The sequence below is a fragment of the Lepidothrix coronata genome, unplaced genomic scaffold (assembly GCF_001604755.1).
Source record: "Lepidothrix coronata isolate B3197 unplaced genomic scaffold, Lepidothrix_coronata-1.0 Scaffold101, whole genome shotgun sequence".
NCBI lineage: Eukaryota > Metazoa > Chordata > Aves > Passeriformes > Pipridae > Lepidothrix > Lepidothrix coronata.
Window position 1 is genome coordinate 1,479,378 of NW_016690281.1, and position 16,475 is coordinate 1,495,852.

The 16,475-nt window shown below is 55.2% G+C and overlaps 1 protein-coding gene across 1 annotated transcript in view; it reads left to right on the forward strand.

The window, feature by feature from the left end:
- The window catches only part of HS3ST6 (heparan sulfate-glucosamine 3-sulfotransferase 6), a 31,805-nt gene extending 23,687 nt beyond the window's left edge, over positions 1-8,118 (forward strand). The window contains exon 2 of the mRNA XM_017823074.1: positions 7,327-8,118. Within this exon, the coding sequence (XP_017678563.1) occupies positions 7,327-7,942 (616 nt within the window). The 3' untranslated portion in view covers positions 7,943-8,118. The remainder of the gene's footprint in view (positions 1-7,326) is intronic.
- The last annotated feature ends 8,357 nt before the right edge of the window (positions 8,119-16,475 follow it).

Here is a 16,475-nt window from a genome sequence, read left to right on the forward strand (position 1 = left end):
GGGGGGGGGGGGGGGGGGGCGCCCCCCCCCCCCCCCCCCCCAACCACCACACTTCCCACAGCTTAGAAGGGGAGAAAATAATCGGGATGATGGCAGGTTTTATCCTTATCTCCCCTCTCAGGTGTGAGAGGGAAATTCCAGGCTGTGTTTGAGTCCTGCTGGTGTGAGGTCATAGGTGACCCTTCCCGGCTCTGAGCCTGGAGGTGCTGAGCTGTGGAGGGGGTCGGGAGGAAGGATAACCAGGAGAAGGGAGAGGGTCCAGGAGTGTTTCTCCAAGCCCCAGCTGCAGGAACAGGCTTTGCACCGATGCCACAGGGGCCAAGAGGACTCCAGCCCCCAGCACCCCTTCCTGTGAGCGGGGACCAACTCGAGTGCCTGCATCCCCCATCCCAGGCAGAGCCGAGCTGTTCCCTGTCAGAGAACGGAGCTGGAGCAGCTTCCCAGGCCGGAACCCAGGGCCACTCCTGCACCGAGTTCACAAGTCCTTCAACAGTTCCACCCCCCCGGGGCCGGGGCTTGGCGGGGGGGCTGGTTTTGTTTGATTTCCTTCCCCTGGAAGGCAGGAGGGCGGGGGCCGGGGCAGCAAACCCCTTTAATTGTGTGCAATGAAGGCTGACAGTGCCGAGGCGCAGCCTTTAAAAGGGGTACTGAACCTTTAATTCCTGAATAAATCATCTCCAGTCTGTTGCTCCTTCATCTGCAAGCTGTTTGAGCGCGGCTACACAGGCACTGCTGGGAAGGGTCATTTGGAGATCAGAGCCCTCGATTGACCCGGGTCACAGGCAAGACACCTGCCACAGGCTGTCCCCTCGCCCCCAGGACGGGGAATCAAAGGGACACTGGGGAGCCAGCCGAGAAAAGAGGATTTCTAATTGCTGCCACGCAGCCCTGCTTCATTCCAGGGGGACGGAGAGGCCGTGTGTGCCCACGGCATCCCTGCCCTTGCTGTGCACCAGCCCAGCCCAGTGTCCCACCAGAGCTGGGCACGTGCCAGCCCCTGCTTCCTGAAGGGCTTTTGGGGATTCAGTGCCCCACCATGCCTGGGCAGCCCCCATTTTCTGAAGGGTTTTTGGGGATTCATGGATTCTGTTCCCCACCTGTTTCAAGCCAAGCAGGGGTTCAGCTGGTTTGTTGCTGATGGTTATTCAGCCCGTGCTTGTTGCAAGGGAAATGCTGCTCAACACAGGGGTGGGTTTGCTTCACATCCCCCTTCAGCTACTGAGGCAGCACCATCCTGCTGTGGTTCCATCTCTGGGTGAGCTCCAGGGGTAGGAAATGTCCCCATGGACTGTGGGGTCCCTGTGCTCATTTTTGTAGCTGTGGGTGGTGACTCCATCAGGGAGCAAGAGTCCCAGGGTGCTCTTTATGGACCCCAGCAGGGAGCAGGAGTCCCAGGGCTTTGTGCTGTGGTCCAGGGTCACCCCTTTTGGCACAAGCACAGGGGGATCCAAGTGGTGCAGACTGTGAGGGATCCCCAGCAGTCAATGGGGAGTTCAGCTGCTCAGATTTTTGGGGTGACCCCATATCAGCTCCACGTTGGAGAGGAGTGAGGAGGGACCCCATGTCTCGACCCCTATGGATGCTGAGGCCAAACAGCTGTAGCTCCAGAGCAGGCAAGGAGCTGTGTCCTTGTTAAGGCTGATTCCTGCTCTCCATAATCACTGGCTGTGATGTGCATTCACCGGAGCCTTTGGAACAACCATGCAAGATAAAAACCTTCAGGGCCTGGAGCTGCCCCTAATTGCAGCCTCTGGCCATGCACGTGGGCAGGATGGGGATGGAAGTGCCGGGTGTGTGGGAGCTGGGTTGGTGTGGGGCTGGGGGGGCACAGCCTTTTTTGTCCCCTCCTGCCAGGGAATTGGGGTACACAGAAGTCTGGGGGACTCTGTAGGTGGGCAAAGCAGATGTGTTTTTCCCCATGGCCCCAGTCCTTGTGGGGGTTCATAGCTGGGTGTCGGGTGACTGGTGAAAGCAGCCACTCCATTAGAAATGCAAATGTTGGCTCCAGCTTCTCCCCTTTCCTTCGCTCCTCATCTCCCAGATCTTGATGCTACAGCAAAACCAAAACTCCCCAGCTCCTGGCCCTTCTCAGAGCCCCCAACACCCCCCACTGCTGCTCCCCTCCTACCCTCCAGCCCAGCCGGGGAGGGAACCCCTCGGGAAGGTTTTGTGGGGGCTTGGACCCTGTGGGGCGCAGCCCTGGCAGGCAGCAGCACCCAGTCCATCGCATTTTCCTCCTCCTCCGAGCCTCTTTATCTGCCTGAACCCCAGCCCAGGGACCCTGTCCCCGTGGTCTGGTGGTGGGAGAGCTCTGGGGTCCTCTGGAGACCCCCCGGTCGTGGTCCTGGGCTATGGCTTAATGGGGATAGGGGCTTCTGGGGGGCAGGAGGAGGCTCTGGGGGCTGCCCGGGGATGCTCCAGCTGGGAGCAGGACCCGGCAAACCTCCGCGGTGTTTCATGTATCAAACTGTAATTAGGAGCAAAGGGCAGGGGGGTGCAAAGGAGCATTAATAAATTATCTTCCTTGTTGTTAATTGACGTGTCTCAGTCAGCCCGTGGTGGAGCCCAGGGCTTGGCTCCCCTTCCAGGCGCATCACGGGCTTGTTACTGCCGTCATTAGCATATTCAGGTTTCCCTGCTTAAAGCCAATTAGCTCCCGGCCAGGCCTGATTGGGAAGCCGCGGCCTCATTTGCACATTTTTGAATTGGTGAAAGAATCAAAAAATAATGGAGGCGGCTCGGGGATGGGGAACGCCGGGGGGGCTCCGCGGGCTGGGGGGCACTGGCAGGACCCGCTGCCCCTTCGGAGGAGAGGGGGAATATCACAGTAATGAGGAGGAGAAAGGAACGTGGGCTAATTTGCTCCCGGGCGGCTTGGTGAGTGCATCCTTCCCAGCGCAGCCTTCCCAGCGCAGCCTTCCCAGTTCAGCCCTCCCAGTGCATCCTTCCCAGTACATCCTTCCCAGTTCAGCCCTCCAAGCTCTGCAGAGGTTCAACAGATGCCCCGGAGCATCCTCTGGGAAGAGAAGGTCATGGAGTGGCCCGGGGTGGGGGTAAGCAAAGCTGCCCACACATAGCCCCGCTATTTTTGGGGAATGGGGGGTCTGGGATGTCCCCCAGCAGCCGGGAGCAGGGATCTGGGGCTGGATCTGTCCCTCCCGACATCCGATCCCCCTCCCTGCTCTCTCACACCTTTCTTCCCAGCAAAGGTGCTGCTATTGGAGCTGCCTGGAAGGAAGAGGCCGATATCTCCGAGTTTCCATAACTGGTTCCAGTTTAACAACTTCATAGCTGCCGTGGGGCCACAAAGGCAGCCTTGTCCCTGGGGCTGAGATAAGCCTGGGGGTGATTCATATGCAGATCCGGGTGGTACCGGGTGTCTGCTGGGAGAGGATAAATCTGTCCCGAGCCTTGTCCCCCCTCTCCCGGTTCCAAACTGTTTTACATTTACACAAAAACGGTTCTGTCCCCCACAGAGCCCCTGTCACCCTGCCTGGGAGGGAGGGGGTCCCCTGGAAGCGTGGGGTGTCCCCTGCCCGGGGGTTTGTCCCCCACGTCGTCCCATGGCCCATCTTAGTGCCTTGAAAGAGTCACTTTCTTTGCCCTGCAGAAAGCTCTCAACCATGTCCCACCCGGGAGAAATCCCCTCCTTTCACTCCTTTTGTCTGGGCTTTTTGGTCAATGCTCATTTTTCTTAAAATAATAATAGAGAAGAGGGGTTTTTTGCCCCTTTATCTCTTTCTGGTGGTAATATAGAACCTGTAAGCCCTGAGCCCGCAGTACCCATCCCCCTGATGTGATGGCCCACATCACCCCTGGGGTTGATCTGGGGTTTGGGGTTTCCCATCGTGCTCCCAGCACAGGCTGGACCTGTATCCCTGCTGAGGTTCTGCCTGGCCTTTCAGTGGGGATGAATTGTAGGCAGGGCCTGTCCTGCTCTCCTGGTTTTGGCTGGGATAGAGTTAATTTTCCCTATGAAGCTGCCCTGGGTGATAACTCAGGGATGCTTTGGGCTGCAGGGTTATTTATCAGTGAGGTTGAGCTCCTGAGGGTGCATCCCTTGGGCTCTCAGCTCCGTGCTGGGAGTTCTCCTTCCTCTGCAACAAAATCGTCCCAGAGTTGAGGAATCACAAACCAATTAACTCTGGAAAGTTATGTCGGCCCAGTTTTTGAAGTCTGCTTTGATTCCCTGCCTGCCACGGCTGTTAATCAGTATTTAATGCATTTCTGCATTTTTATCATCATTTTATCTGCTGTAACTTCCTGCATGTTACCTCAGCAGAGGAAACATTTCACATGTTGAATATCTCCGTGTAGGAAATCCCATCTCTGATGCCTCTCAAATGCCAGTTGTTTTATCAATTAAAAATCACAATTTATCAGCTTAATAGAAAGGTTAAAAGGGTTGTATCTCTCCTCCTGGGCACAGTCTCCTCTTGAAATCCCAACTCCTTCCAAGGCTGCCTGGGGCTCCCCCTCTGCAGTGTCATGTACCTGTAGGCACTGCCTGGTGTTCTCTTAAGGTCAATAAGAATTAACTGCAAATTTAATTAAAGTTTCCAATGTTTGCATTAAAGTGGGGCATAACAAAGCCTGCTCTGCTCTTTGCCAGTTTAAGCCAGATCTGGAGGGAGAGCGGGGTTATCAATAATTAACTGGGGTAATTTAGGGGAAAGTATTAGGGAGTTAATGATAATGTGAAATTGCGTAATTATCTCCCAAGTAGCTGGGGGTGATTGAGCTGCTCAGGAAGAGGAGGTGCTGCACAATTAAGTGCTTGGAGGCCACTGTTCCCGACAGGATCCTGGGATGTTGGGACCCAACTGTCCCTGCTGGGGGGCAGTTTGGGGGGTGAAGGTCTCTGCACCCCAGCACAGGCACAGGGGCCACAGCTCTGGGGGTGCCTGTGCAAACAGAGCTGCCCTGATGTGGGTTTTTATTAAATATTCTCTGTTAATTACATGGTGATTAAGCCTTGGATGGTGTGGTTGGTGTTAATTAAAGTAGGTGCAGCTCCTGGGAGCTGAGGAGCCCTGGGTCAGCAGGATGGGGACAGGGAAGGTGCTGGTACTGCTGGGTGTGGGTGAGTGGGATCCTGGGGGGTTCTGGGGGTCCCTCTGCCCCACAGGCCCCTTAGGGATGGCCTTGGCACTGTGGGATCAGCTTGACCCTTGTTGTCCCTCTGCAAGAAGGAAGAGGGGGGTAAGAGAGGCTTTCCAGCTGTGGCTGCCCTATCCCTGGAAGTGTTCAAGGCCAGGTTGGACGGGGCTTGGAGCAACCTGGGCTAGTGGAAGGTGGAGGGTTTGGAGCACAGGCTGAGGAAAGCGCTGCTGTGGCTTAGTGTGGACTCTCCAGGATGTCCCATCACGTCATCCCAAGTGTTTGCTGCTGATAATAAACATTTTATTGCCCACTGAGGAGAGGGACTGGCTTAGGTCCTAAGCCCATGTTTGCTGTGAGGGTTTGGGGTGGGTGAGCAGGAGGAAGGAGCTGTTGTGCTGTGCAGAAATCCCAGTGGCCTCCGGGGAAGCGCTGCAGAGATGCCTCAGCAAGTTGCCCGGAGAAGCTGCAGGAAGCAGCTTGGAAAACCCTGTGGCACTTTCTGAATGTGACTGAGGATGCTTGGCTGGCAGGGGAGCCAGGCAGCAGGGAGGAGGTGTGCTCCCAGGCAGGGAGGAGGTGTGCTCCCAGGCAGGGTGGAGGTGTGCTCCCGGTGGGTCCGGGGCTGTGCCGTTGGGTTTTCCTTGGTTATGGGCACAGCAGGGAGGGGACAGGTGTGGGTGTGAGGGTCTGATCCTGGTTTGGGAAGGTACTTCCCAGCAGGAACTCTGTCAGTCAGCCTCTCTGGTAAGTGCTGCTAGTTGGGGTGATGGGGAAAAGCTGCTGGAAAGGATGGGGACCCACGGCTGCCCCAGGATTTAGGGACCTCTGGAAGGGCGTCCCACTGATGCCAATGGAGTGCTGCCAGGAGAGGACACCGGGAACAAGAAATGGCTCTAAAAACTGGCACTGTGCAAAAATTTACAAAATAAAAGGGGGGGGAAAGCCACAAGTGGCTTTTGCCTCTTGTCTGGGGGAGGGAGCTGTGCGGGGCCCAGCATCACTCACAAGTGCTTTTAATCAAGTGTTCTTTCCTGAGTCCAGGGGAAAAAATCCCAGAAACCTCAAGCTTTTCCCATTACATAAGGAACAGATGCTGCTGGGCAGAGCCCTGACTTCCCCCCAGCACAGCCTTGGCTGCTGCATGGCCTGTCCCTGTCCCCAACTGCTGTGGGGACCCAGCTCCCTGCTGGGCACAACCCTCCGAGCAGTGGGATGGGGATCCCAGAGAAGCTGTGGCTGCCCCATCCCTGCAAGTGTCCAAGGCCAGGTCGGATGGGGCTTGGAGCAATCTGGGCTAGTGGAAGGTGTCCCTGCCCGTGGCAGGGGGTGGCACTGGATGGTCTTTAAGGTCCCTCCCCAAAGCATTCCAGAATTCTGTGATTTTTCTTGGAAGTGGAAGAGGGGGATGTGAAGAGCTCTGGGGCAGGTGCCTGTGCTGGTGGCAGGGGGGACCCGTTCTGTCACACAGGGTGACATGGCTGGGTAATTTCTCTGGTAATTAATGCCTCATTAAAGTGCACGAGGGAACAATCAGGGCAGTGAATTTCCCCCAGCACAATGGCTGGGCCCTCTGAGATTTCCTGCCTTTCTTTTTAGAAGGCAACTGTATTTTTCTGGCCTTAACTGCTCGCTGGCTGGGGGCAGAGGAGGAGGGAGCCCTGGGGGCATCTCCATCCCCAGCTACTGCTTGGGCATCACCCCTGTGATGGGATTTTGTTCTTTCCAGTCCCACTTGGTGGGTCAGCATCTCCAGGACATGAAATTTGCCTGGAGGCTGGGGAGGAAAACCAGTCCCGCCCCAAAACGTGTGTAGCGGGTCCTGGAGTGTCCTGGGAAGGGATTTTTGGATTGGGAAGGGGGTTGTGGGGAACCTCCAAGAGGGACCAACAGCCTGGATGTGCTGCTGGTGGGGCAGAGTGACAGGGAGTCCCTTCCCAGGGACAGACTCTGGAGGGGACAAAGGGGACACTGAGCCGGGGTGAGCAGAATGGAGAGACCAGGACATGAGGACTCCTGGGAAGGAGTTTGAAGATGAGGAGGTGACCAGTGGGGTGTGACAAGGTGGTGTCCCTGGCTGGCAGGACAGAGGAAAGAGAGAGGGGGTTGTTGTTGGGAGGCCCCTGAGCATTTCTGGGCAGGTTTTGGGGCTTGTTCCTTCTCATCGTGGCATCAGGTCGGAGCAGCTGTGCTTTGAGCCCTGATCGTGCCCCTCTGTCTCCCCAGGAGCCTGATGCCAAGGACTCTGGAGGGGCAGATCACCATGGAGAAGACCCCCAGCTACTTTGTCACCAAGGAGGCCCCTCGGCGCATCTACAACATGTCCCGGGACACGAAGCTGATCGTGGTGGTTCGGAACCCCGTCACCAGGGCCATCTCGGACTACACACAGACCCTCTCCAAAAACCCCTCCATCCCCTCCTTCCAGGCCCTGGCCTTCAAAAACGCCAGCACGGGACTGATTGACACGAGCTGGAGCGCGGTGAGGATCGGGATCTACGCCAAGCACCTGGACAACTGGCTGCAGTACTTCCCCCTCTCCAAATTCCTCTTCGTCAGCGGGGAGAGGCTCGTCAGCGACCCGGCGGGGGAGATGGGCCGTGTCCAGGACTTCCTGGGCCTGCAGAGGGTGGTGACGGACAAACATTTCTACTTCAATGAGACCAAGGGCTTCCCCTGCCTGAAGAAGCCCGAGGGCAGCAAACCCCGCTGCCTGGGCAAGTCCAAGGGGCGGCCCCACCCCAGGATCGACCCGCAGGTGGTGCAGCGCCTGCGCGAGTTCTACAGACCCTTCAACATGAAGTTCTACCAGATGACAGGGCAGGACTTTGGGTGGGACTGAGCCACCCCTGGGGCACTCCACCACGCTGGGATCTGCTCTGCTCAGCACTGTTTGGAGCCAGGACTGCAATCCAGGGATGCTCCGGGCTGCCGGGGTCCAGGGATGCTCGTGGTCATTGTGGTCCAGGGATGCTCGTGGCTGCCACAATCCAGGAATGCTCATGGTCGTTGCCCAGAGATGCTCGTGGTCATCGTGGTCCAGGGATGCTCGTGGTCATCGTGGTCCAGGGATGCTCGTGGCCACCCCACCAGCAACCTCCTCCCTTCGTTCTAATTTATATCGGACCTTTTCTGGCAAGAAATGGACTTTTCTGGAGTAGAGAGAAATATTTAAGAAATAAAACCACAGATGGCCCCTCTCCCCGCCCTGACCAGATTAAATATTCTTCCATATAAATCTTGCTGATCTGTATTGACCGGGACTGTTCGGGTGGCGAGGGGGACGTGTGGGTGTGTGGATGGGGCTCTGTGTGTGTGTGTGGGTGGATGGTGGATCCACCATCCATAATAAAACCTTTGGAAACCAGCTGGACTCTGGGCTGGGCGACCAGTGGGATTTTGCTAAACCAAATTCCAGTGCTGACACAGGCACTGAGGGCCCAGGGGTGGTGGGTGAGGCCCTCGAGCAGCAGCCCCTGAGCACGAGAGGTGTTTTGCAGATGGAATATGGTCTGTAGGAACTGCCTAGTTAAGAAAACAATTAACAGCAGTAGTTTTGAATAAATGCCTGGTCCGGGTTAGGGAGAGGGAGTTGTGTATCACATCCTTTCCTATGTCCCTTGAGTAACGCAGCAGAGAGAGCAGAGCATTTCTGACCCGTAGGATGAAAATTCCTGCTTTCCCCTAATTCCCAAGCAGAGCAGACAAAATCCCCAAACTCTGCCCTATCAGATCAATAATCTCAATAGATTTCTAAATCTGCAGCCATTGAGGGTCATCACAGGAGGCTGCAGAAATTAGTTGAATCTGTACTAACTAGTTTTCCCTTAATTAAAGATGGGGAAAACATTTAATTAACCTCTAATATCTTATTAGTGACTTGTATTTGTCTCTTTAATGAGCTAATTATGTGTTTTGAAGGGCCTTCAGGCCCTGCATTGTTTGCAAATATGCTTTGGCTCTGGCTCCTTCCATCGTGCAGCATCCCAAAGCTGCCCATCCTGCCAAGGTGCCTCCCCTCCTCGCTGCTGCTGCCCGGGGTGATGGAGGCAGCAGGTCCCGCTTCTCCTGGGATGCACAACCACCCCCAGCCCCTTTCTTCCCACCTCCAGGGTGGAGTTACACCCACACATAGTGTTCTATTCCTCACAGCTCCCATTTCCCAGCTGGCACCTCCGTTGTGCCCATGGAGGTGATGGTATTTTCTGTCCCAATGCTCCGGGCTGGAGCTGAGGTCGAACATGTTCCTGTTCAACCCCAGGATGAGTGACACGTGCAGGGATGGGCTTAATGGAATGTCAGAGTTAAATGCAAACAGTGGCCTGTTTGTGGGGAATGGGGCATGGTGGTGACAATCCCTAGAGGTGTCAGGGGCACCAGGGACCAATGCAGATGCCACCAGTGTTGTGCCAGAGCCTGGGGGGGCTTTATGACCGGCGTAAACTGGGATATCGTCAGAGAGCAGCAGGAAGAGATGGAGCCAGGACTGTTTTTGTGCTGGTTGAAGGCCCAGAGCCCTCTGAGCGATGCTGGGGTGGGCTCAGCACCCGTGGCCAGTGCAGGGACCCCTGGCCGTGTCCCCCCAGGACGGCGGTGGCGCGGCCCCCGCCCCGCCGGGGGTGGGATGTCGGAGCGGCTGGAGCCCCTTGTCAGCCGCGCTGGCAGCTCCCCGTGATGGACTGCGCTCTGCTTGTTTAGGTTTTGTTTCCAGCCACGACATTCGACCAAATTATTCTCCGCCAAGGGCTTTAAAGTTTCCCAAGTGCCTGTGAAAGCCTGGAAACGCTGATAGTGATCCTATTTCTCAGCTCAGTGACTGCATTCAGCCCCAGCCATATTGATATGCAAAACGTTAAGGGTCCCGGCTCGAAAGATGGTTTCTGTCTGCCCTGTGAAAGGGAGCCATACTTTTTTAAAGCCCGGCCCTTTCTAAAGCCGCACAATACCATATAGACTATGCCATTTAAAGCATCTGAAGCGACCCAAAATGTATTGAAAGCTTGCTTTGCAGACTCATTAAGACTACTCAATAGGTTCTGGCAAATACCGTGCCAGGGCTGACCGCACGGATTAAGACTTTTGAAGTGTTACACAAACCCCCTGCTTAAACTAATTGCTGCCCCGCAGCTCATGAGGTCAAGTATTTTTATTCATTGCCTCCGAGAGGAGCCACTTATGGGTCTGTCCAGGTGAAGTCTGCACTTCATTAGATCAAGACAATAAAAGCAGCTTTGGCAGGAAGGGGATGAAATCTCCCGGCTCCAAAGAGCCAAGCACAGGCTTGTGTCCACCTCAGGCTTGTGTCCACCTCAGTTTTGGGGCATTTCTGTTGCTTTCAAGAGCTCCAGCAGAGCAATGTGTGTCCAAAGTGGTTCAGCGCAGGCTGGTCACAACACCCATGTCCCACTCATGCTGTCCTTGGTGTGGGTCCACCCAGTGTCACGGGGGTTTCAAGGAGTCAGTGTTCTCCACTGGGATGCTTCATTCCCCAGGGTCACAGAATTCCGGAATGGTTTGGGTCAGAAGGGAACTTAAAGGTCATCCCATTCAACCCCCTGGATCTTCCTGCTCTAAACCTCTGGAAATAAAGTTGTAACAAGGTGATGCTGAGCTGTGCTGTTTCCTGGGGCAGAAGAGAGTCTGGGCAGTGATGTCCCCACTGTGCTTGCTCAGAGGTTGATGGCAAGACCCCCTGTGCTCATGGAGCTGGAAAAATGCCTCTGGAGCACCAGGTTAAATGGGGGAAATGTCAGAGCAAGAGGGTGATGGAGATCCAGCTTTGCAGCCAAGTATGAAATGAAGCTTTCATCCCCGTCTCAGTTAACCAAAGTTTCCATTTCTAACCCCATTTTTGTTTTGAAAATCCAGCTATCCAAAGTGTTGTGGTTCCTGTGCTCTGGGCCTCCCCCTCCGTTCCAACTGCTCCATAAGCCAGGAAGAGCAGGGCTGAAAGAGCTTTCCAAAATTTTTATTTACTCCTTTTCCTTTCATACCGAATTTAGGAGGACAGAAGGGAAAGAACAAAAATAGGCAGGAAAAAAAAAAAGCTCCACAAGGAAGAAGTTAAAACTTCCCTGCTTTTGCGTGGGTCTGGAGATGAGGAGCAGCAGGGCTGATTTGTAATTACACATTTCATCTTGATGTGCTCTGGGAATGTTTATAACCTGCAACAGGGAAAGCCATGCTCTTCCCTCAAAGTGCCCCTCTGTCCCCATTCCCTGCTCCCTGTATGGCTGCATCCATCCCACCCCACAGTCCCCAGGTGAGGCTCGTGCTGCCGGGGCCATGGGGCACCTGGGGGCTGTAAAAGCTGGGAGGGAGGTGGATCCTGGGGGGATTGTGAAGCTCTGGAGGGTGCAGAGGTTATCCTGGCTCAGGGAGCAGGAGCTGGCACTGCCTGGTAAGGGGGGGGGCACTGCCAGGGGTGTGGGGCATCCTTCCTGCTGTTTTTGGGGGCTGCAGGGCCAGTGTGGTGTTTGGGATGGAGCAGTGTGGTTGTGCTCAGCCGTCATGAGAGAATGCCAAGTTTTTTCTTTGATTAGAAACAGTAATATGTTGCCTTGTTGAACTAATTTATATCGTCAGGAAGAATAAATTGATACCTTTCTGGCCACACTCCCCTGGCAGGAGATGAGCCCCAGGCCCTAATCTTGTAGCCCCCGTTGGTGTTGGGTAGAGGGAGATATGTGGGATGGGGTAGTGCTGCTGCTGCTCCTTTTCCAGGGGTCATGGACACACGGAGCAGGCAGGAGCAGGGGGGTGGCTGGAGCCTTTGGGGCTGGTGAGTGGTGGAGCACTGAGGGATACCACAGCTCATTACATGAGGGACAGTGTTAGAGGGGAGAAATAGTGCTGGAGGGGCTGGTCCAGCCTCGTTTCTCCCAGTTTCCCGTGGCTGGTGAGTGCTGGTGCAGATGATTAAACTGATGCTCCCATTGCCAGGCTGGCACAGCCGTGCCAGCTCGGCCCCACCACTGCCATCCATGCAGGTAGCTGCTGCTCCAGCTATGCCTGAAGGGCAACAGGGAGGGAGTTTTCCCCTTTTTCCCCCTTTTGCTGTGAGTTCAAACTTCCATGTGACGGCAGGGGCTGATTGCTGGAGGACACCCCGCAGCACGCTGCCAGTGGGAAAGAAAGTGTGAGGGATGGAGGGCAGGAAGCTGGGAAAGGCTTCTGGTGGGGATGGGAAAGGGGCTTGTGCAACAGCCAGCCTTTAATTAAGGGTCTTTAAAGAGCTTTCCCAGCTGGTTAACATTGCCTTGCCATATTGGAGTGGTTTAGAAGCAATGTTCCTCGGGAATGACTCCCTTCCTGCCAGCCCTGTGCGTGGGTGACGGGTTCCCCACCCCTCCTGGAAAACGGGGCAGAGAAAAATGGGGTGGAGGGCACAGGGAGCCCTCTGCCCTCACAGGGAGAAGGCTCCTTTCTCTGGCCTGGTTGCGACACCCAAATGTCTTTAAAGCAGCACCCAGAGCAGCTGGTGGGGGAAATGCACTGGTGGCATCACTGGGTGCTGGAGGGGACAGTGTGTTCTCACACCTGAATGGTGGATTGGGAGTGCCTGCTCCAGCCCTGGAGGGATATTGGGGCCTGGAACCAGCCCTGGGGCTGTGGCTGGGTCATGGGGAGGTCTGGAGACAAATACAGGAGGTGGAAGCTCCCAAAATACAGGAGCTCCTGCCTGGTAGCTGTGAGACCCTGGGGCAGAGGTGATGGAGGTGCCATGGGGCACCCAGGTATCCATTGGAGCTGATGGACCTGCCCCGTTTCTCCTACTGCAATAAACCTGCAGGAATGAGCTCCAGAGTGACAGCATTTCCCACCTGCCAGCTGGGGACAGACTCTGCTGTACACATAAACCTGCACAGAGCTGTTTATGCTGAAACTACTTGTCCCATCTTTTTAAGCTTTATCTGCTCACCCCAAATCCTCCTGGAACCTTTTCTTCCTCCATCCCACATAGCACTGTCAGAATTGCCCTGTACAAAATCCCCCTTGGAGGTAAGGGCAGAGCTGCCCATGGCTGTGGGAGTAGGATGGGAGCTGTGGGGTCCCGTCTCTGTTTCACCAGGGGATTTACTGATGCTTGAGACCTCCTGACAAGCTTCATTTGCACAAGAGAAGGTGATGCAAACCTGGCTGAGAGTGTTTTGCTACAAGGGAAAAATCCCTCTTTCCCAGAAAAGCATCCCTTGACCAGCAGAGCAGATATCAGTGCAGTCTGCTCTCCTGGTCCCTTCAGAGTTGGGGCTGAGTGATGCACCACTGAGCACCATCCTCCTCCTCCTCCTCTTCCTCTGTGTGCCCCGGCCTCGCCACAGTGCTCCCAGCTTGAAGCTCCTCACTGTCAGCTCCAGTGACATGGTCGGTGCTGGGGCTCCCTCTGCTCCTACAGTGCTCTTTTATCTCTGGAAAAAATCATAATAAAAGCCAAAAGGCAACTTTAATAGTGGAATATTAGAGAGGGCTGGGAGAGAGGTTCCTGCCTGTGGCCATGGCACAGCTGGGGGCCCAAGCACAGATCCACAGCTGCCACTCGGGTAAATGGGGGGGAAAAAAAAACCCCTAAACTCTGTTTTCTGGGCTTGGCTGAAGGGTGCTGATGTGCTCAGGTAGGGGAGGACAGGCTCACCCCAAGGCTGGCACGGCAGAGATTCCCGTTACCTTTAGGACAGGCAATTAAACCTGTCTGAGTAATAACCTGGGGTTAATTAGACCTGTCTGAGTACAGCCCAGTGGTGAAGCTGCCTGTGCAGGATGGGATCCTGGTGCAGCCTGCCCAGGGACCAGCACCCTTTGGTGTGTGGGATGGGGCACAACCAGGCACAAAATGCTGAAGGCACAGGCTGAAGCACTGCCTGGAACCGGCAGAAAACGTTCCAAGTCCAGAGAGGCTTTGCAATAATTTCCACATTCCGTAGTTTTTCTCAAGAGGGGAAGAGAGGCAAGCCTGGAATAATTACCCATACAAGCAGTCATTGAAATGTTCTTTGCTGCGAGTACTGATCACTTACTGTATTTAACAAGACAATTTTGGCTCTCGGAGCATAAAAGCAAGCAATGATTAAAGCTCTTGTTTTCAGGGTCCATGAGCCAAAACACAAAAGTCTGTTGCTAGATCCAAGTCTGGACTTGGCAACCAACTCCTACATGGGGAGCGAGCCAAGGTGAAGTGGCTCCGCTCGGTGTCTGTGGGGTTTGGGGTGCTTTGGAGCACGGGGGGTGCTGATGTCCCCACTCTGCTCGTTCCAGGTACAGGGGGGGGCATCTCCAGCAGTGGCAACTTGTGCCTCCAGCCCTGGAAGTGAGTTGGGGTGTTCTGCAGGAGGTGGAAGGTGTGGCAGCTCCTTGGGGCTGGGAAAGGTTCCTTGGTGGTGGGAAGGAGCAGGTGCTGAGCTGAAGGACAGTGTGGGAGATGGGGTGTCTGCTGCCTTCTCCCCTTGTGCCTGTGGAGTGAGAAGGGGGGACCCTGGGAAGGCAAAAGGCCTCAGTGTGTGCAGGCAGTGGTGCAAATCTGGGGCTTGGTTGGAGGCAGAGCTATCTGGCACCTTCTGCTGCCTGGATTTGGGGATCCCAGGTTGGGAATTCTGGGTTTCCAGGGTGTCTGACTCTAAATTGAAGGAGCTGTTCCCTGGTGAGAGGCCACTGGGATATCATGATTGCCCAAGGGTAAAACTGAGCAGGGCTGCTGAAAGCACCCTTTGTGCTTGGCTGGCACCACCCTGCTTGGAAACCCTGCCCTGAGCTGATCTGGGCTCAGCAGGGCTGGGGCTGAGCTGGGCTCAGTAGGGGTGGGGTTCCCAGTATCACCGAGGGTGTTACAGCAGCGCTCCCATCACTGCTGTTGTGCCTCAGCGGGTGTCCCTCATTGCAGAGCTTCTCCCAGACTGGTTTCATGGCAGAGATGTTTGATGTGAGGTTATCCTCTCTGGGAAGTGGTATTTTGGCAGCAAAGCTAAGAGGAGTTGCCTGTGAGTTCCCCTTGGGACAGTCCTATAGGTACCGTGTGGTGCTGAGGTCTCTCCTAAAACCAGGCACAGCATCCTGCAGGGATGGGCAGCCCTGGGAACCCCAGAGGAGGGTCTGTGTTTTACTGAGGCTCCTCAGGCTGCCATGTCAGTGGTGCAGTCTCTTGGTGTGCGTGTCCCATGGTGGAGTCAGACTGTTGATGTCCCACCCCGGCTCTGCCCTGGGCTGCTGGGAGAGCTGTGTTGGTGGGATGAGCTCTGCCTGCCATGGACAGGCAGCTCCCGCAATGCTGGTGGCAGAGGGCACAGATTTGAGCAGAGATTGGCTTCTTGCTGACATAAATCAACGTTGTTTGGTTCAGCACAGCTGTGTGGTTGAGATCAGGTCAAGATCTGCTTCAGATCTTCCTACTCTGCTTGTTAAGCTCCCGTCCTCAAGGACGGTGTGGGTTTGCCCCTGAGCAAAGATAAATGAGTCCCAGTGTAGCAACACTAAATCTGTCCAGCCTTGTGCTTGGCTTTCCCAGGTCTCTCTCTATTTGCTGCAGGACAAGGAGGGCTTCCAGGGAAATACCAGTTCTGTATGGACAGCATCATGTAGAGCCCCCTGTGTCCTTTTCCCTGGAAAAAAAGCAAGAATTCAGGCATTCCACAGACATTACCGATGCTAATTGAGAAACTGCTTAGATAGGGCTGTTAGTATTGCTGCCACCTCCTCAGCCATGGTCAAATCAAACCAGAAAAGGTCCCCGCAGAAAGCTTTTATTCCAAGCAGTGGCTCTTTGGCTGTCCTGGAGTGTGGTGCTGTGGGGATCCGGTTCCCAGTGTGGCTGTGTCTCTTGGGTGCCTCTGCTCCAGCTTGGATGCAGTCGAGCAGTTGCTTTCTGGTGGTCACTGGCCTTCAGGCATGAACTGGGAGCATCCCAAGGTGGGTACAGGGCTGCAAACCATGTCCCTAGGGATGTCCCTGCAGCACTGGCCATCCTGGCTGGGAACCTTGTGCACAGCTGCCACCAGGACCCACCTGGGAGCTGTACTGGCTCTCTTGGCTTCATTTCAGATGGAAAAGAGCATTTCAGGAGCAACTCTGTCAGCCCTGTGCAGCCCTGGCAGCCCTGGGGGGGCCCTGGCAGATGGGCAGCCTTCGTCCAGGTCCCCTGCTCTCTCGGGTGAGTTGTGCTTGCTGGAATTATTTACTGCACTGATCGATAAGCACCATGGGCAGGGGGCTGTATTTCATGAACACAACACCACACACGTGCCTACTGCTGTATTTCAAAAGCATAAATAACCCTGGGACACGAGCAGAAATTAAAACCAAACAGATGTAAATTTGCACCCAGGATTTTTCAACTCAGGGAGGAAGCAAACAAGGCTCCTGGGCTGTGCCCCTCACTGAATCCAGCC